The sequence below is a fragment of the Falco naumanni genome, chromosome 2, assembly GCF_017639655.2.
Source record: "Falco naumanni isolate bFalNau1 chromosome 2, bFalNau1.pat, whole genome shotgun sequence".
NCBI lineage: Eukaryota > Metazoa > Chordata > Aves > Falconiformes > Falconidae > Falco > Falco naumanni.
The window spans coordinates 10,845,911-10,867,479 of record NC_054055.1 but is presented as its reverse complement, the minus strand read 5'-3'; the positions used below and the strand labels follow the sequence as shown (position 1 = coordinate 10,867,479).

The window sequence follows — 21,569 nt, the reverse complement described above, 5'->3', positions numbered from 1 at the left end:
TTCTTTTCCCCCCCTGCATACTCTATCAAAAAATGTATTTTGACCTTTGGTATAATAGGCCCCCTGAGTATATTTGTAAGTGCAAAGCAGCTGCCAGGAGTGGAAGACTACTACATCTGCTATATGTACTAACTGTCAGGTTTTCCTGAGCCCTAAACTCCCATGTAGACTTTTCACTTAAACTGAAAATACCCAAACCCTGGCTGAAGGACCTGCATTGGACCCTCCAGTGCTAGTTAATATGTAATAATTAGGGGTGTAAAAAACTTGAATCAGCATCTGAAATCTGCAATCCAGTTGCATCAGTATGCTTTGTTATGCTTCGGGTGCTTCAGGAATCCCATAATACCCTGAGATACTGATGCTGCAGCTATTTCCACTGATGTGGGGACATGGGATGTCCTGTCTTAGTGACTACAATTTACCAAGGGAGGAAGAGGGCTCACTAGTATCAGCACTGCTTGTGAGAAAGACCCATGCTGTCTGTTAGATGGCAACTCTGAGATGACCACCAAAGTAAGCAGTATAGGCAAGAAAAAGCTTCCTGTAAATAATGAAAGAGGCCAAAGGTCAAATATGAAAGTGGATTGCTCTAAATTAGAAATACTGTTTGCAGTGAGATGGGCAGTGAATGAGTTGTGGAGAAAAACATGGTGAACCCAGTCAACCTGATTGTGATTGCTGGTCTGCAGCATCTTATTGTTTGATGTAACAAACTGAATTTTCAATTCAAGCTGCAGTAGGTGGCGCAGGCATTACAAATACTCTTTATTTTACTTTATTAGCTGAGGCAAAATAGGCAGGAGACAAGTTTACAGAGAGGCAAGGCACTTCACAAAACAGATACTGTTATTGTGAGGAAACAAGTGGAAAATTTGATTTCTTGTTACAGTAAAATTAAATCATGTGTAATCTTTAATCAAAGGTATACATTGTGGAAGCATTTTATAAAAATGACAGTAAAAAGGCTGCCATGGAGAAGAACGAATACAACACTAATTAAGAATATTGACCCAGGAATTTGGTACAGAAAGTATGTGTACTTTCAGAGAATAAAGTTGTCTGAATACATAATTGTACTTGATTATCATTCTTATAGTAGTTTTACAAACCTTTTTAATGAAGTCAGTGAATAATCTAAATTGTTGCTTCTCTCACATGATAGTGAGAAATACGGGTTCTTCATAAATACGCTGGGCAATATTTATAGGATTTTATTCAATTCTGAGGAAAACTAACTTGATTTGAGAGATTGCCTTCTAGGAGTCCTGAACGAGGAAGAGCAATGCTTGTAAGGCTGTCCATCCGTTGTGCAAGTCTGTTTTCTATTGCCTTCAGTGGAAGTTCTGTCTCCAAACTTTTTCAAAATTTTCATTCATAGATGTGATGTTCTTTTGTCCTCTTCTACCAGCCCCCTCACTCCTCTGTTACAAGTCCAGCTCCCCATAGGTAGCCGTACAACTGCTGCTGCTGTAGTGTTCCCTCCTACTCCAACAGGATCTTCTTTTCCTTGAAAATGCACTGTGTCTCAAAGAAAAACATGGATCTCAGTTCGGGGTTTAGAGAACGAACCTTATCCATGAAAATGCAGTTACGTGCTCTGCTTTTCCACTTTCTTGCCCTTATCGTGCCTTCAACATATTTTGTCTTGCTAAGAGTGTTATGGAAATGGAAATTCTTCCATCATCTCTGGGCCCCTGAGTTGAAGAACAGGTGATTTCATTTTGTTTTGCCCAGCCAGGGAGAAATAAATTGAACTGAGATGTTCTAAAACCAATGCATTTTCTAGAATTTTAAAGATAATTATAATTTGGCATGTTTCTATGAGAAGAAGATCTGATCCTAATTGGTTCTATAGGTTTTTGAGCTATCTACATTGTTACAGTTGGATGTTTCACTAACAGATAAAGGAAGCAACTTCTGTAGAAGGAAGGTTCTGCAAGCTCTAGTATATATTGCATTTGAAGTTTAAAGGAAAAACAGTGAATAATCAATTAGAAATTAAACTCAAGCTGTTAAAAAAGGAGAGGATGCCTAATGATATCTGAATTAGAATCATAACACTTTGCAGTCTTGTGCAAAATAGTATATAAAGTTAATTGGACCCGCTGGGTTTTGCAGGCTTACTTGTCTAAGGGGCTGCTGTTTTCTGTAATGAAGCCATCATCCTTCACAATGTCAGGAGAACACATGGGAATCTCTGATCTCACATGCCAGATGTCACATTTTGTTACACTTTTAAACCTTGAAAGCCATTGTAGTTTCGGAAATCCATACAAACGAAGGATGATGTGCTGTGTTTGGTGGTGGTTCTTCGTCTGTTAAAGGCTGTTGGTACTGAATTTCTGTCAATAATCACAAGCCCTCTGGAAAAATATTATTAATTGAGGCTTAAATAATGACATAAAGTGTCATATGTTGACTTCAAAAGATGAAGCGGTTGTCTTGGTTTCTGCTGCAGAAGATACTTGAAAATCTTTGATAGTATTAAGTGCAGCTTCTTTGAAAAACAAAATCATGTAATTTGTAGCTAGATTTTCACTGACAACTGTGAATCGAGCCTTGGACTCCAAGGTGGCCTGGAACACTTCTGCAGTCAGTTCTGTTTTCTGCAAGCCTTCCTTCTGCAAGATTCCTTCTGATACAAGGTTCCAAATTGGATGGTTTCCAGTGATTCTTTGCTTACCTGTATTATCTTAGTGCCCTGGAGGAACAGTCACACATCAGGAAGCCATCCCTATATGCACAGTCACACAACAGAGAGACTGTCTTGGCCCAACCAACTTTTACTAGAAGAACAAGAGAAAACAGGTGGATTCAATCAGCAAAATTCAGGGAAACCATGAGAGTGTACTGGGCAGAATATGACTGAGCGAGGGTGAGCCCATCGGCAGCCTAACTACTGTCAACTTCTGGTTCATTGGGTTTTTTTAGATATTAGAGGAAAGAGGAGTCTTGAGAAGGAAATTGAAAGGAGATGATGAAATAGCTCTGCAGATTTTCCTCCCAGGCATGAAGGTCAGTGTGGGAGGAAGATGAAGGCACTTGTTTGAATATTGATCATGTGGGGGTGGAGGCTGGTATTGTGAGTTATCAGAGGGAGGTGATAGCATCTCTCCGGTGCATAAGAGTTACAGCAGAAGAACAGCATAAGGAGACTGTGTCAGCCATCAGACAGCTGGTTCCTTGGAGTTCTTGGGCTGTTTCTATCATGGCAGTACTGAGCTGTGGTTTTGGTAGGACAAGTTACAGAGAAGAACAAACATGAGAGGAGGGCTGTTAGTTGATTTTATTGTGATTTTGGAGAACTTTATCCAAAACCTATTGAGGTCAATGACGTGGGCTTTTCATAGGTAATCGTGATGGGGATTCAGCTCCAGCTGAAGACATCTAAATGTAGGTGTCTGTGTGTGAGTTAGATGTCAAAGCTCCAGTTATCTCAGTGGATATCTAGGTCTGGATTCAGGTCCCTCAGGCTCAGTGTCCAGTGCCACTTCAGTTCTGCTTGGCCTTCAGCTGCCATTCCAGAGGGATGGATCTCTAAGGTCCTATAGAATTGAATGTCTATGGTCAGTAGACATAGGCTGTAGACACAGGCAATTCGTCACACCCTGAATCTCTCTCTAGGCTCTATTAACTGTACTGACTGCATCTTCTGAGTGCATCGGGGGCCTACTCAGTATGCTTACACAAAGATACCTACACATGGGTCTTAGTAACAAACTGAATACTGCTCCAAGGATATAAAATCTCGTGCTGCTGTTGACATTGTTACGAGTTTTGTCACAAACTTCAGTCAGACTAGGACTTCACTTTCTGTGCTCTATGCAATACTTTGTATCTACACATTTTGATCAGCTTGCAAATGCTTGTACTTGCTTAAATAAAATTTCCTTCAGACTTTTGAATAAACTCCCCTATCCATCTGTTATTCCACTAATATCCCAGATAATGACTCACAGTAGCTCCCAAAGAGCCTGGAAAACAATATAATATCAGCATTTACAGTTGGATAGTGAAGTACAATATAAACATTAAACTTTTCTAAGGGCACCTACACCCTGAAGTAGAGCACAGCACTGAGGTCCAAGTCAGACAGAGGTGTGAGCAGGTGTCTCCGTACATCACTGTGCAGTTCCTTATGGAAGGTAATAACTTGGATCTCAAAAGCAGTACAACTGCCTGTGTCCCTGAGACAGTGTCCCTTGGTTTAGGGACAGCCCCATGTTAATTGCAGTTGCGTTGCCCAGCGCTGGAACAAATTTTCTTGGTGCTTGCTGGGATATTGCTGTACTGCTGTACTGTGGAACGTGGTTGTGCTTCAAATAGAAAAAAATGTTCACCAGCTATCTGTAAGATGCATTGTAATAATGTGCTCTGTTATTTTTTGTGATATATTCGGTTTGGAGGAGCTTTGTTTCTGTTTATGAGCAAAGAAATTTTGCCGGAATAACAGAGCACTCCTAAGACTGGAAATTAATACATGTGAAAAGAACAACTTGTTATTTGAATAAGTTTGCCTGAAGGGGGAATTTCTGAACTTTCAGTATAATTCCATTCCCTTCCATCATGATAATTAAATTAAGGCTGGGGGATAGGAGAGCATAGTATGGTAGTGTGATGTATGTGGGGCACAACTAAAGAAACAAAAAGTGATCTTAACCCCCTTGGCTTTTCTGTCTTTTTATTGACCTCTGTGCAATTTCATTTGCAATAATGAACTGCTTTTATGCAAAACTTTTCAGCACTACCAAATGAAAGGAACTTGTTGACAGGAAGCGAAAGCTGCATGATCTCTGCAAGAGTCCGTGACTGAATCGCTGCTCTGTTCATCACCGTGCTCTTTGATTGGCATCAGGAAGTTTCTTTCTTCCACTGACTTGAATAAAAGAAGGATCAATTCTTAAATGACCACTTCCATTAAGACATCAGCCCTACCTTTATTTTAGTTATAAATTATCCCCATAGCAAAACAGGATTAAATACTGTATGTTTATAGCATCCAACAATATCTTCCAGGGAGATCATATTATCCTTGGAATTGGTCTTTTCAGGCAGTCTTGTGGAGTGGGTTAATGCAGTAGCAATATTTCTCCAACTTTTTCCCCATTTCTCTTTCTCACACTTGGAAGTGGTGACTTCTGGCTGTTCTGTGCTGGACCACATGCAGACGCAGCAGGAAGCTCTTGGCTTCTCTGACTGCATTTGCTGTCCAAACAACTGCTCCTCGCTCCCTCAGAGGAAGACACAGTGGGCAGACAGAAATATTTTGAAGGCCAGATGGGGCTAATGGCCCACAAATCAGAGAAATCTGACCAAAATACATACTTAATTGAAGGTTGTTTCTTGAATTTCTGGCATGGAATTATGCACCATGCTTGACTGGTTTGCGGTGACCAGATCTAGTTTTGCATGTTTCAACTCCTGATCATGTCAATGGTATTCAGTGGTGCTCAGACTTTCCAGGAATTGCTTAGTCCCTTCTGAGATCAGACATACATAAATACATACTTCAGACAATCCTCAAGTAGGCTCAAGTGCAATTCTGCTAAGTGGCACCCCTACTATATATGACTATTGCCTCCTCCACTTTGGTAGTTTCTGGAAAAATCTGCTTTGCTAGTTTGCTTTTGCTTTGTTTTCTTGTGTTTTCCCCCCAAAATGTCGGCTTTAAGTTTGTATCTCCAAATGAAAGTTAGTGCTGCTTGTGCAAAATGCAAGGAATTTCCCTCAGGCCTGTGCTTATGCCCCTCATACCTTCAGGAGTGATTCTCCAGGTTTCACCAGCTAGGCAGGTAACACATGTATAAGAGGTATGCCAGGAATGACAGTGGACTTTTGTTGCTGGTCTTCATTATCCAGTTTTGTTTATTTTTTTTTTTCTTTTTGCCCTACACTGATATCCCAAAATCAGATCTCTGTTGAGGTATACATCTGAGACCCATCACATTTGTGTACTTCTCTCAAAATGTCCTCTGGACCAGATTCATTTCAAAGTAATGACCTGCTTCTCTGGATTTCCTCTGTTGCCTATTTAAATAAGAGATGCTCCTTTACCTCCTCAGTCAAATGGCAGTGCAACGTTTAGAAAATCTATTAAAGCAGCTGGTTCTGCACTCTGCATCAGAAGTGTTATAATTTCATTAGCGGAAAATACATCCTTGTTAAGCAAATGGGCTATAAAGTGTTGTGTAACAGGAAACATTTAATGGCAAGATACTTAAAGATCTGTTTATATTGTATGCACCTGTCTGGTTAAGCTTTTCTTGGCCCCATTGTGCACAAGAATTTATCTGTCCTAAGTAAGGAGTGAATTTATTTTTCTAGCATTCTCATCATGCTGGAACTAGCATAGCTGATGTTGAAAAGCTTTGAGATTCTCCAAGAGGACATTTGTAAAATACTGTAGTGACTCCAGAATATAAAGACAGAAATAAGAATAAATGTATCTAGGGTACAGATTGCTTAGTTATGAATATCAGTGATGAATTTTGGTTACTTAAAAACATCTACTGCCAGCACTTCCAATGCCTTATGATGATGGCTGTGGCTGGCCTAGTGTCTTCTCCCTTTCTTTCCAGGTAGGACACCAAGATCCAAGAAAGGCCTTTATAAGACAGGGCATAGTTAAGGATCAGTCTGTTTGCCTCCAGACCCATCAAAAAGTAGGGTACTTAGCTGCTGTTTAGAGAAAACACTGTAGAAGAAGAAGCCTAACATATGAGGCATCAAGATGTCAGCAACAGCAGAGGTATGGAAGAAATTTCCTAGAAGGGATCATATTTGCCAAAGACACCCAGGCAAGATGTTGTCTTGACTGGTAAGATGCCAAGGGTCAGACCACAAAACTAATACAAATTGGATCAGACTGAGATCCTAAGTTATGGCTAAGCTCCAGCCCTCAAAAGGAAAGAATCAGATGAGAGTCGGAAGACTTTGTCTGGGAAAAGAGATGTCTCCTCTGCCTTTAATTCTCTGGCTGATGTTGTAAAGAAGCTCATGCTCTTTCATTAGACATAGAGTATGCATAGCTTAGTTGTGTAATAGTACCAGTACGTGTATGTATAAAACTAGTATATGTTGGAGCTTTTTTGTGGACTCGGGCCAAAGATTGATCTTGGTCAGCCGAGCTGTGAGCAAATACCCAGTCACTGAGCTGCCGAACACAGCGCTGGTCCCACCACACTTTGCTTTATTCACCAGTCACCTAAAATTTAGTGATTCAGTGAGGCACTCATGCACAGAATAGACCTTGACTAAATGTACTGCTCAAGTTCTCTTTGTAATAGTTTCTAGAAATGAATCTATTACTGAAGTAAGATATGTAGTTGGTATATCTTGGTAGATATAGCTGGTAGAATAGAGGGTATGTGAGTCTTAGTAGAGATATTAAAGCCCGTAAATTTTGAGCTATCTAGGGATGACATTGGTCAGACTTTGAGAATTGTAGGAAAGATCTGGAGGTCAAACTTCTGAAGGTGCCTTAAAGCTCATTTTTAAATTATAGTCAACTGACTTTCCATCAGTATCTGAAATACTCAAAATGGTTTGGAAACGGGACTTAGTCTCCTAAATGATCTTTAAAAACAGGTGGGCAAAACTGTTATAAGAATGAGAGGCGTGAGTCAAAAGAGATCAACTCAGAGATTTTTCTCCCTCTTCAGAACTCCTGTACAACTGGGGTAGATCATATTCCCAAGGATCATACTCCCAAGGAGAAGACAGATGTTGATTTGTTCCTCTTGCACATTGCAGGATGGAGATGTGTCACCTCTTATTTATTCCTTGGAGCCTGTTCAAGAGCATTATGAGAAGCCAGGAAAAACAGGGTTTTTTTAATCCTTTGTACATCTCAGCTGTTAATGATGTTCAAGAGAAGAACCTCCTAGTCAGGCGTAGCCAAACTCTTTTTCTCCCTGTGTGTGACCCACCAAGTTGTTGCTGTTTCCAATGCAGCACTTCCGTTGCCCTCTAATACCAGACACAAAGGGCAATCATAATTAAGTCACCTCCACTTGTTTGATTAAAAAATAGTTTGTCTAATCATGGAATGTGCCAAGAGATTTTATATAACAGTTTTTCATACCACCTGTACATTGGTTTCTTTCCACATAAAGCTTTCCAGGAAAACGATTTGCACATTCTGCATCCCAAGACTAACAAAAAATTGCAACAAATTATTTGTAGAGTTTTCATTCCAGCTCACTTTTCCTCTCTCTGATTGTAGCAGCTTTCTCTAAAAGTTTTCTTTTTGCTTTTTCTGCAGACTGTATGTGGATGGACCTTTTGGAAGTCCCTTTGAGGAATCCTTGAACTACGAGGTCAGCCTCTGCGTGGCTGGAGGTATTGGAGTTACACCATTCGCATCAGTACTCAACACACTGCTGTGAGTAAACTTAGGCCTTTTAAAGCAATTTCCTCCCAATTTACCATAGCAGTGCATATCAGAAAAACTTTCAGAGTATTTAAAAACTTCCATTGGCACAACATAAGTGAATGATCTGTTGGAAGGAGGTAGGGGACTGGGATGTGCCATGAAGAGCATAAATCATCTCATAGAGGCTTTGTAACCCAAAGAGTTGTGGCAGACTTGTGCCGTTAATGCACCAGAGCTAGGACAGCGTCACTAGCCTTTATATCCTGCCACCAGCCTGGCCTGTGATTAACGTAGTCACAGCCCTTCAGCAGGTCTTGTTCCTCTAGTCCCAGCTTAGATGAGGCTATGGACCGTGATTGTGAGCTTTTCAGAGTCACGAAGTTGTGACAGTCTTTCTGCTGGAAATGCAGGGCCAGCTCTCCTGGTCTGTCTGTAAATGTGTAAGATTAAGGTTTTAAAGCAAAGAGATCAGCTTGGATTCAGATAGCATTTGGGTGTTTAATTCCATTTGAAAAGTTTATATTGTAGGTATGCTTTTTTTTTCCCTTTTCTTGTTTGTTTCTCTCTTTTCCTTTTTTTTTTTTTTTTTTTATTTTTTTTATTTATTTATTTAAAGCCTTTGCCATTCTATTCAGACCAGACAAACCTTTTACCTCTTGTTTCTCTGCCACACTGGCAAAGCAGTTAACGTGGCTCCCACCAAATATTACACTGTGTGAGACAGGCTTGCTTTTATGATTGCTATTGATGTTTTGTGATTGGTTTGTTGGTTTTTTTTTCTCAAGTATTGAGTAAGGGCTCCAGTCAGGTTAAGCACCTTTGTTTCATAGGCACTGTATAAAGAGCCAACCAAAGCAGCAAACCTTTTCTGAAGTGCTTGAAAGGCTAGCTGGCTTTGCAAGGGTTTCACAATGCACAGCTGAAGCGTTTGTTCTAAGACGAACATGCCAATGGCCAACTCTTAACTCAAAGGTGAAGTTAAAGCCTGGAATTTAGATGCTGTGCATGTTCTTCTGTCATTGATCTGGGCTGGACCTGGCAGTGCTGTTTCTGAAAATTGTGAGTCCCACCTGGTGCATAGTGCTGCAGCCCTCAAAGACCATCTTGGGCTCCCTCATTTTCTTTTCCTGAGAGTGTATTGATCATCATCTCCAAAAGAGGGTAAATTTTTGCTGAAATTTGGGGCCTAGGTAGGTAAGATGACCATTTTCCTTGTGATGGATTATCCTTGACAATGTTTAGCAAAAATGACACAGGCCATAATGATGGGCCAGCAGCAGGTAATGAGGTGTTTGCCTCTACCAGTGTGTTATCAGAGGCTGTAGGAACTTGCACAGACATTGCCATAGTGTTAGCATATACTTTTGCAATGTCCATTTATCTGGATAAAGCCATAAATTGGCTTCCAAGCAGCCAATCCCCTAACCTGCTTTTGTAGCTGATCTTCCCCTTCTGCACTGTACAATACACAGGGGAAACATTCTGTGAATCTGGGAGAAAGTAACAGTCTTAGCCTGCTTCCCTTTTCAGTATTTAAATATCAACAAAGCTCTGGTTTAATGGATGATCTGCCTGTTGTCTTTGCCCTGGCTTACAAGCAGGAATCAACAGGTGCGATACGTGCAAACTGCCTTATGATGCCAGCGCTGCGGAGCAGCAGGGCCGGTCCTGTTGTGTCAAGGACATGCAGGTCGGGGGGAGATCAGACCCCTGTCAGCATAGTCATTTGTTTCCTGTTGTATGTACACAATTTAAGTCCTGGTCCTGCTCTTCCCTCCACTCAGCTGTTGAACACTATGCCCTATTTTTAAGAAAATATAACTTCGTATTAAGGAAGGCTAGTAGCTTTCGGGTAGAAGGGTCTGTAAATAGTGGCTGTTATTATGGACAGTGGTAACGCAGAAACACGCAAGTGTTACATGCATGTGGCATGTGGGTTTGGTTGGGAGGGGGGATTGCACCTTTGCTGCACAGTCAGTCCTGTTGGAGATGACCCAAGCATATGCGTCTGAGGTGCTATTTTAAATCTATCCTTGTCTTGTTTCATGAAGTCTCGCAGCCAAGTCTCTTTTCTAGCTGCAATGTTTCATCACCGAGAGTTGTGTTTTGTAACTGAACTACAACACTTCCATACGAAATGCCTTCCATGTTTCTCCTCCTTTGTTCTTCTTACGGTGAAAGGCACTTACTCTCCCTGCTATTGCTCATGGTTATCTTGTCGCATCTGACCAGACTGTGACCCTTCCTAAGGGCTTGTCTTAGTATGAGCAGTCAGAAAAAGATGGAGGGAATTCTGCTCTGCAGGTCAGCAGTTTACAAATAAAAAAAGCTGAGATCAAGGCTTGAAAGACACTGTACTCCTCAGTCTTAAAGCACTTTTTTTCTCTCTGTGGGGAGTTTACACGAAAGGTGAGTTCTCAGCCTCTACATGCTGCTGAGAGTATTTCCATCCTTGCTTCTCTGGCTGACAGTGGAGGTTACGAGTAGGGGAGGGAAGACAGCTGTTGGAGCCATCGCTAATTTAGGTTTATTAATACTATACCCTTGCTGGATATGCTGACCACACTAGAGTTTGACATAATGCACAGTGGGTAAGGGGAGGTGTATCATGAAACTTTTCAACTGGGGTTGGGTCCTGGGACTAGCGTTTGAAGTTGTCAGGATATGGCTGGCCTTCTCTATCTGAAAATTATTTCAGAAGGAAACAATCTGCACTGACCATTTCAGTGGTCAGAACAACAGAAACCAACATTGGACAGCTCAGAGGATACTTCCTGGATATTTGTGCTTTATGTGAACTCATTAATCATCAAGATCTTTTTCACCTCTGTTGTCTTTCCCAGTTCATTCCAGTCCTTCCTTTGTGCTGTATTTGTGTTTCATTTGAATTAGAAATCTGACACGCGAGTCCTGTTTTTCTAAATGTAATGCCAGAATGTGCCCATGACTACACTTCATCCACCAGCATTTTCTGAGGACTGTAATACATCACACAGTTCCCTAACACAATAGAGCTCTGATTTGATTTGGTCTTTGTGATTTTACTACAGTATTAATTATAATCAACCAGAACTTTTCACATATAAAGGCAGAATTAAGTCCTGACATTATTGCATTTGTCAATATTTTCCTATTACGGGTCACTTCATAAGCCTGATAAATAATTGGCATAATGCACTTAGAATTTGTGCTTTACTTTGAAATAGAAGTTTGATGATGCATGAATCCATATTTGCTGCCCAAATCTTCTGTATAGCTGACAACTTTCTAAAGTGAAAAAAGTATCTGTGAAGGGTGTTAGCTCTGTGCAAGAGATTTAATATTCTCAGGATCATCCTAATAGGCTGCGTTGGTCATTTCAGTGTCTGATGTATCGTAGGGTGAACAACAACTTAGCAGTTAGCTTCTAATGGAAATTCACATTTCCACAAATATATATAAAGCTTCTTAATTAATGTTTTCTTTTTATATTATAATTTTTAATTTCCCAAACATTTTATTTTCAAGTGATGGCTGGAAATGCTACAAGCTCAGAAGACTCTACTTCATTTGGGTGTGCAGGGACATCGAATCTTTCCGCTGGTTTGCAGATCTGCTGTGTATGTTGCATAACAAGGTAATGGGTGTTGCTTGAAGGGATACTGACAACTTAATAAATGCAAGGTATGTCCCCACCGCGCAACTGGCATGCTATCGAGAAAGGCAGCTTTGCTCAAAACAAGCAAGCTCCAGCAGTACTTCTGCTTGTGCTACCTGACCCAGACTCCGTTTATTCTTGGAGTTGCGCAAAACAGTTGAAGTATCTGTCACCAGTATTTTACTGCACAGTGATGCCATGTACCGGTAGTCTGGACACTTACCTGTGAGATTTATGAGATGTAAAAAAAATGTGCAGGCTGGGGGACCTGAGTGTGAGTGGCCTTTAGCCATTTGGCTAGTAGACAGATCAAGAAGGGATGGGGGTTTACAACTTCAGGTGGATTTTAAGGGCAGTGTAGCTTCCTAAAATAATATTTTGTACACAACTTGATGTGCAACATCCTGGAGTTCACAAAGGGGTGCTATGCAGGCGTGTCTTTTTCATTTAGAAGGTTACTTCTCCGATGCTGAAACCCATATCCCTCAGCACACAGTAGGCACAAGTGAATTTACACCACCATTAAGAGAAGGGATATTATTTCATTAGCTGTTTTTTATCATCCTCCCAGCTTTGGCAGGAGAATCGACCAGACTATATAAATATCCAGCTGTACCTCAGTCAAACAGATGGAATACAGGTATGTGGCTAAACGCTGTTTGTAAACTGAGCTAGACCTTGGAGTAGTAGACGATGCAAACTTGTCAGTCAAAGGCAGAAGGGAATTACTGCAGATGGTAAAACCAGGAAATGAGGCCATAAACTCAACTGATTGATTCATTGCTAGGGCAAGAGAGCAAGTCCATCCCCACAGCCTGAAGAGAATGTAGTCTAGTAGCCTTGATTAGATGTGGGCAGAAATCCATATCTTCCTTTTCTAGGAAAGAGGTCCTTCCAGGCCAGGCCACGGACCAGACAGTTGGCTGTGTTTGATGGGAAATCTGCATCATTTCTGGGCTAAGAGTCAAAACAGAATAGTTCTAGGAGCTTGCAGCTGAAATCTTCTTTTCAAATAAATATTTTGAGAGAAAACGGCTATTTTTAAAACTTTTGGATTTCTTTGCCTCAGATATAGACAAAAGTTACAAATTTCTTGGTGACTGAGACTGGAAATTATACTGAACTGTTGATTGTCATGTATTGCCAAGCCCAAAGCTGGGCTAATTCCCCAACTCTTGGCATCTCCTGTAGCTATTTATGCTTACGATCTTCATTTTACATTATCTAGCACATGAGCCTAGTCCTGATTCTTCACCCTGCTGTGTCTGGAAGCTTTCTATTGACTGCAGCGGGCCCAGAACCAAGCCTAACAATTACTACAAAACATCAAATGCAGTGAGAAACTGTTCCCAAAGGATTGTGATCTGCCTGGTATCAGGTAGAGAGAGCATAATATTCACAGCTCTGGTAGGAGCACTATGCAATACTCTAAATGATGTGATAGCTACAGTAGTTACGAAAGCACACCGCATATTTAATGACTGGGCAACGTATGTTGATTGAAATGAAGTGCTTGAAAATACCAGATTGATGAACCCAGTATGTAATGGTTAGGTTAAAATTTAAACCCAAAGCAGGACTGCATTGCAATGACACAGCAAGACTGTAAAAATAACTCAAAGCAAGTTCCCTAATATTGTGTATCAAGCAGCTACTGAATTTAAGTCAGCTTTGGTTTGAGTCTTTCTTCCATGGCTATTCAACAAAACTGGCATGAACCATAATGCTGCTCGTGACTTTTCAAGGGGAAATTAAACTCAAATCTCCATTGCCCTGCAGCTTCTGTGTCCACTGACGTTAATCCAAAGTGCTGACTGCTCCCCAAATTAGGGTAGTTTTGCTTCGTGCTCCCTTTGCTCAGCAGTAGCATGCCTGTGTGACAGCAGGGAGCCAAGCCCATCCTTCGGCAGATGCCTCTTGAATATAAAAGGCTAACGGAGGATGAGTTAGCCAGTACTCTGTGCTTGCATTGGTATGAGCAATGTTTCAGGTTATTCAGCGGCAGGGTGGACGTGGGAGCCTAGATAAGATGGAATTTCTGCCTTTCTATCGCGTGAGGACAGAACCAAGGAAGGGTAATGCCCTGCAGTGGAAGGGCATTTGACCATATGAAAGTGCTGGTGAGTTAGCATTGCTGAAATGGGTCGGGTTCCATCCAGGGAGCAGTTTTGGCTGCTTTCTGCTGTTACAGCAGCTCAAAACAGCTGGCAAACTACTGTCAGGGAGAAACGTAAGATTTCCCCTGTTACTTTTCCAGACCTAGTCATCCTCTACAAAGTTAAGAAAAGACTTCAGACAGAATTATGATTTTTGCATCAGCAGTGTTTCTTCCAGCTTAGCATTAAAAGCCAATGAGGGAATGAATAATAGAGCGTGGTTATTGTTTTATGGCTTAAGTAAATTGGTTTAAAAGTAATGGGGAGATTAATGAGCAGCTGCATGAGGAGCAATGTATAACGAACACCAAGGAGAGCCATTGAAAAGGTGGTGAGCAGAGGTATCGGTGCATGGAATGGCTGCAGTTTTAATCACAACTCTCTGATAACTTGTGCTCAGGTTTTACACCTCAGCGATATGGTAAGTCAGCCAATGTCAGAAATGGGAGCCCTGGGTGATATGAGGCAATCTGCAAATCAGGCAGAATGGAATTTTTTGTTTCTTGCAGAAAATAATTGGTGAAAAATATCAAGCTTTAAACTCAAGACTTTTGATTGGACGACCCCGGTGGAAACTCCTGTTTGATGAAATAGCAAAGTGTAACAGGCGGTAAGTACCAGTCCACTTGAAGGATGCCACAGTTCAAAGACTGGGGATATTATCCATTTCTAGCTACATTTGTACAAAAATATTTTTTGGTTTTATATTAGAGTGTAATGTTAAAGCTACTGATGTTGAAATTAGCTAATGTTTTTCTGTGAGAGAGCCTGTACAAACTAAAACATCTTTTTTACACTCGGAACAGTTCAACTTCTCATGCAACTAGGATGTTCAGTGGCCCAAAAAATAAAAGTAATAGATTTCCATCTCACTGCACAGAGGTTGCATATGTTTTTATCCATGGTAATGTCTTGCTTGCAACATATGCTGGTTTTATATACAAAGTTGCATTTTTTATAACTGTTGACTTCTCCTATAATTTTCATCATTAATATGCTGGTTTAAAACCAAAATGTGTAAGGAGCAGTCTGACTGTCCTGTATTGTTTTTATTCAGAGGATACATTCTCTGGAGATTCTTGGCACATTTTTATTCTTTTTTAAGACCTGGCAATGCCTTTTTACTGTGCTAGGCAGTCATGTTATGGTCTGAAACAAAACAGTTGTAAACCAGAGAAGACATACAATTAGACTATGGAATGTCTTTGTCCAGATCGAGCTTCGTTGGTTGAGTATTACCCCCCCACTTGTGAGTTTTCTGCCTCACAAGCCGATTTGGTAGAAGGGATTGTGTGAACATTCCCTAATCTGCTTCTGGCAAAGTCAGCGGGGTGCGAGCAAACCACCTTCAGTAGCTGTTGATAGTAACCTGGGTGCACCAAGATGAGAGGCGCTCTCATGTTCACCTCAAGTCCCCTTAAGAACCTTTGGTCCCGTTTCACTTGCAAGCTAAACATCAGTCCATGGCTTATTAACTCTTCCTGTCTGAGTCTGAATATGCTGGGGGACACTGAGCCCTGGCTCTTGAGAAATAATTGAGTGCCAGCATGTATCACTGTTGTCAGTGTAAGCTGCTGACAGTGTATATCTTGGATTCAGGTCCTAGAGAATGTTGTGGACAGGGTCCCTTGCCAGGATGCTACAGAGGAACATCCCTAGTAGAGCTCTCACACTGTGGAAACAAGTACCACTTAGAGAAAAGTTTTGTAGTAAAGAACCATGGGGAAAAAAGGGGAAATAGAGAGACTGGAGAAGCAAGTTGACTCTGGCTCAGAGTTCTCTGCATAGAAGGCTGCTGTCCTACACTCCATTCTAATGTATTTTTGTTTAACTGTGTGAATGCAGTTTTAAAAGGTAAAAATGATGAGGTTTCTGCCACTTCCTTGCAAGGCTGTAAGTGCACATAATATAGATGAAGCTATTAGTGGTAGTCATACTTGCTTTTTCTTTTGTGCTTTCCATCACTTTACTCCTAATTAGATTTCAAGTACCATTTCCTCTGCATTTTCACATCAGGTCTTTAAATTGTGCCACTATTTCCAAGCAAGGTGTCTTTTATGGTACCTAAATATGTTCTGACTTGATTATTCTGCAGCTTGCTAAGATGTAGGCTTCCTCACCCTTTGTCACCCCTTTATCAGGGTTTACAGATACAGGTCTGTATCTGTAGAGGTAGTTACACGTAACATGATGGACAGTAGTGTAACCTGTAACTCAGCTATCCCACAGAAATGCACCTGTTGTAGGTAAATATTCGCCTCATTTCCCTGGATGAGATGGGAACTTCGGTTTTTCTCTATAGTCCAATTTCAAGGACTCCTACTAGGCTTTGTTTGAGTTCTTTCTTCTCCGTAACTTCCAATCTAAATGACCCTGCTGCAATAAGAAGGCAAAAAAACAAATCCAGACAAAGAAAAAAACCCAAAACAGGGCAACCAGGTTGTTTCCAGCATCTGGAGCCAGTGTCCAGGCTTTTGCATGTATTTGCAATCATCCCCTTGAGCTTGTTTATGGGCAGCCAAGCTATGTTCCACGTTTTATCTTGTGATTTTTGTAAAAACTGTGCATAAACAAACATGCAGCTGGCAAACCTCTCATCAGTTCAGCCATCTGATGGGTTTGTGGTTTGTGAATTGTTGCTGTTGTTGCTGTTTGGGTCCCAAATAAACCAAGCACATTTGTTAAGGTCTGAGCTTTGCCAGAGCTTCAGAGCAGAGCCTTACATGGGACAGCACAGCATCAGGTTCCTGAGCTTTCTTCTGGAGGAAGCGGAGCAGCCGCGTGCCATCTACTGTTGATATTTTATATGACACCTGCAGTCACAGCGGTGTGCGTTGGGACGGTTTGTATAATTAATAAAGTACTGCTCTTGGTTTTCCGGGCTGTCTTTTGGGGGATGGAGCAGCAGCCTTGTTCCTGCTCAGTTGTGCCCTGAATGAAAAGCTTACACCATGCCTTGGCTGTCAGGCTTTCTCAGTTTCACTTAGATGAGGTGGACACATGCTTTTTTCCGGATGGAGACCGACCTAGAAAAAGACATGAGTATATGTAGGAGAGAAAGGCACTGAGCACCATGATACATTTCTTGTGCAGTCTAAAGGAGAAACGTCTCTCTAGGAATGAATGTGGGATTTGAAACTGGAGCATTTAGAGTCCTGACTGTCCTCTCTAGGTAGCAAAGCGTTCACCTCTCCATCACCTCCCCCTGCTCATAAAATGGATGTAAGAATACGTTCTGACCTACTCATACCATAGGAACACAGGAACATAGGAAACAGGAGTTGTTTGCTTAGTGCTCTGAATGAGTAAAATTCTGTATTAATGTTCAGATTACTACAAAGTAATAACATACTATACATATATATATGTATAGTATATACATATATATATATGCCTATAACATAGTTTTCCTGATTATAAAAATGTTAGTGATATTTATAAAGATTTTCAGACATAGCACTACTAGCTGCCTGTTTGCATCTGAGCAACAAAGCGAGCCATTGACTCAAACAAGTGATACACAATTAAAGCCCATCAGCTCAGGGTAGTAGTATGCTGCTCCATGTAGTAGGTAGGTGCTTTCAGCTGCCTGCCCGCTTGTGTCACAGGCACTAGGCAGGAGACAAGCAAGGCAGGGAGGAAAGTATCTGCAAGCAAGGAAGTGAGGGGTGTAGGTGGGGAAGGACATGGGGCATCAGCTGTGGGAGGTAAGAGGCACGTGAAGGGATGTCCATAATCGCTGCTGACGGTGGGTGTCCTGGGAAGGAAGGTTGAGAGCTTCTGGCTCACCGCATAGGACAGTGGCTCAGCTGGGTTTCAGGAGACCTTCTTAGCCACAAGTCTCTTGTGTGACCTTAGGCAAATCACTTAACCTTTCTGTGATTCTGTTCACTGGCCAAAAATTTAGTGTACCTTGGAAATATGTTGCCGGAATGGGAATACATTAACAGTGTGTGCTGCTTAGACATGTGTTGTGGATTAACCCCGGCTGGTAATTAAGTACCACGCAGCCACTCGCTCACTCACCCCTCACCCCGAGGGATGGGGAGGAGAGTTGGAAAGGAATGTAAAACTTAAGGGTTGAGATAAGAACAATTTAATAATGGAAATAGAATAAAAATGAAAGAACAATAATAACAGTGATGGCAATAACAGTTACAATGAACAGGGGAAGGGAAGGAATAAAATCCAGAGGGAACAGAAGGAAGGAGCACATGGTGCAGAACACAACTGCTCACCGCCCGCTGACCGATGCCCAGCCAGTCCCTGGGCGATGATCCACCTGCCCTGGCCACCCCCAGGTATATATACCAGGCATGATCCCCGTGCTATGGAATGCCTCTTTGGCTCGTTCGCGTCAGCTGTCCTTGCTGTGTCCCCTCCCAGTTCCTTGCGCCCCTCCAGCCTTTTTGCTGGTGAAGCCCGAGGAACTGGAAAGTCCCATCAAAGCCAAAACCCAGCACCACACTAGCTCCTGAGAAGATCATTAACTCCATCCCATCTGAGACCAGGACAATGTGTATGTGCTTTGGAGGGTATATATATGTAATGAAAGAGAGAAAGATGGACAAACTTGCTGAGTTTTATTTATCAGTTGTCTGTACTAATTAAACTAATGAAAAATAAACCCAACAACATTAATTCTCTCAATTAATTACACAGTAGAAGACAGATTCCTGCTGGCAGCTCATGCACTGTTTTTCTCCACTGTGCATGGATTAGAGAGTTTTCAGAGTCTGCAAGTGCTGAGGAATCTTATTTGAGAGCAACAACCAATAGCAATCTCATTATTTCTGCAAATCCAGGCACCAACACAACACCCCTTGCCATTGAAAGGAGTACTACCAGGATGGGAACGTTGTATAGATACACATAAGGCTGAGCAAAATACGAGTTACGAATGTTTGCCATGGATTGATATGAGAGATGTAAATGAAGGCAACTGAAATCAGTGTTATAAGGTGCCTGCACAAGGACACCGTTGCAGTTACCTGCATAACTTTGTGATGCTTTTTGGTGTTTTGACTCCTCAGTTGTACCATGCCAGTGTTGCTGCGCACTGGTATGGCATGGACTGCCACGGTATTTGAGCTGCAGCCTAACATCAGGCACATACACTTCCATCCAAGTTTTCTTCTTGTACGTATTATTTCCCTTCTCTCACCAAACACATACACAGGCAGCTTTGTGAAATTGTGCATTTGATTATCCTGCATGTGATGAGTATTTTATATTAAATAGTCACTGGATAAAATACTGAAACAGTCCTGGAGGCGGGGACCAGAACTCAAGTCTCCAGCCTCTTGGTGAGTGCTGTAAATTGCAAGAGTCATGTTCCCTCTTGCATGCTGTTTCTCCATCCTGGTAAATCTTTAAGATCTTTCTCTGTAGTGGCACAATTTCAGTAGGAACATGAAGAATTATTTTTTTCCCCGTGTTATCAAAGAGACAGCACTGCATCCTCTTTCCCTGCTCCTTTCTTTCCCTTCTCATCTTTCAGAAAACAGGGAGATGATGAATATCATAATGGCTCAGGCCCACTGTTGTGGATATGCCCTGTTCTGATGCTGGCTACTGTTGTGAGCCCTTAGATGCCGTATGACTGTAAATCTGACTTACAGCCTGTGTTTAAAGTGACCAGAGAGCAAAGAGCTGTTGTCAGTGGAGTGGTGGTGTGAAAAAGTCAGGTTAACTAATGAACCTAGGCTGATAGATTTGGATGATGAACAAGTACCATATTCTGTATTTGGCTTTTCATAAGACTTTCCGATATAGCTGTTGAAGGACAGATTGCATGCTAATGTAAAACTAAAGCGGTAAAATTATTCTGCTGCTGCCAGAAATAATCACGGGTTAGTAGTGCTCTGTTTTCATTAGTGTAACAAATCACCGTTAGTGACTAGATCTCCTGCTGGTGTAAATCACGAGTTACACTAATGAAGTCATTACAGTGAGACACATTTTTAATAAAAAAATGATTAATCATGGAAAAAATTAGAGTGAGAAGTAGTAATTTTTCATCACTTGGTGTCTTGAGACTAAGATGTGGCACTTTTTTCTGAGAGTTGTCTTAGTCAAATAAGTAATATGTCTTGTGGTGGGGATACCTGGGAGATCTGGTGCTTTCGGTAATGCTAACTACACGATCTAGTGAGCTGTTCTCACCTTAAAATCTATGCGTAGTTGACTTATGTATGATAGAGTGAGGCCAGAATCCAATTCTGTCTATTGTTAGAAATTACTGTTTATTTGCAACATCATAATTTTTTTCTTTTTTTTTTTCTTTCTTTTTTTTTAATTTTTCTTTCTTTTTCTTTCTTTCTTTTTTTTTTTTTTTTTTTTTCTTAACAGGAAGACCATTGGAGTTTTCTGTTGTGGACCAAACAAAATCTCTAAGATACTTCATAAACTGAGCAACAGCAGCAACTCTTATGGGACAAGGTTTGAGTATAATAAAGAATCCTTCAGCTGAAAGTCTGTTGGACTAGCAAGACTCTCTGGAAGATAAAAGTGCAATTTTTTGTTTGTACAACTTAAAAGTTCAGCTGTGGTTTAAACAGAAATGTACCAAAGAATAGCACAGATTTTCTTATTTATGATTATTTAAGACTTTGGAAAATGATGGATGTGGCAGTATACCAACAAATAATAAGTGCTTAAGCTCAAACCCAAATGCGCTCGCACGGTATTTGTGGCAGCGGTGATTCTTTGGAGTTGTTTCTGTTAATTAAAAAGTACAGAAGCTGGGGGGAGACACAATTGCTTTAAAAGCAGACAGAAGAAGAATCCGTGGAACGTTTGAACTTCTTCCACTTCAGTCCTCTGAAGCTGGATCATTAAACCAAACCCCAGGTTAATCCAAATGACAAAACATAGTGTATTGCAAAGACTATCGCTTTTGTTGGTATACAGATCTCATGGCTTTGGGGTGAAAACACTCCGTATTAAACATTTTATACATTGCAGAATTGGGATTCTGTATTTACAATAATGACTGTTACTCTTGCTAGTCTACTTCTGTAATGGATGTGAATATTCCCACCCCAAATGGAAGAGAGTGGAATATTGGGAAAGATGTAAGTTAACCTATGGAAAAGCGAGCACAACTGTGTAGTACCTGTGGGCAGACCCCTCTGTGATGTAAATCACAGCCTTCTGGTAAGCAGACAGCTGTATGTGGAGAACTCTCTATCTTGCATCGACTCAACATTCAGTGAGTTTGCAAAATCAGTGTGATTTAGGCAGCCAGAAAGATGGAACAGGAAAAGCAATTAAAAGGAGGAGGCAGGATATGATGTTTTATTATAGCACGTGCTCAGTGTGGAAGTTGCACTCATTCTGCACTCACATGCCCTGCAGGTCAAATGCTTGAAGCATTCAGATGGTCTTACTGATCATT

General features: G+C 41.2%; 1 protein-coding gene across 1 annotated transcript in view; it reads left to right on the top strand.

Annotated features, from left to right (window-relative positions):
- Window positions 1-21,135, top strand: part of NOX4 (NADPH oxidase 4) — a 106,914-nt gene extending 85,779 nt beyond the window's left edge. The window contains exons 14-18 of the mRNA XM_040584329.1: window positions 8,267-8,386; window positions 11,885-11,993; window positions 12,586-12,654; window positions 14,680-14,780; window positions 20,522-21,135. Coding sequence (XP_040440263.1) covers window positions 8,267-8,386; window positions 11,885-11,993; window positions 12,586-12,654; window positions 14,680-14,780; window positions 20,522-20,642 — 520 coding nt within the window. The 3' untranslated portion in view covers window positions 20,643-21,135. The remainder of the gene's footprint in view (window positions 1-8,266; window positions 8,387-11,884; window positions 11,994-12,585; window positions 12,655-14,679; window positions 14,781-20,521) is intronic.
- The last annotated feature ends 434 nt before the right edge of the window (window positions 21,136-21,569 follow it).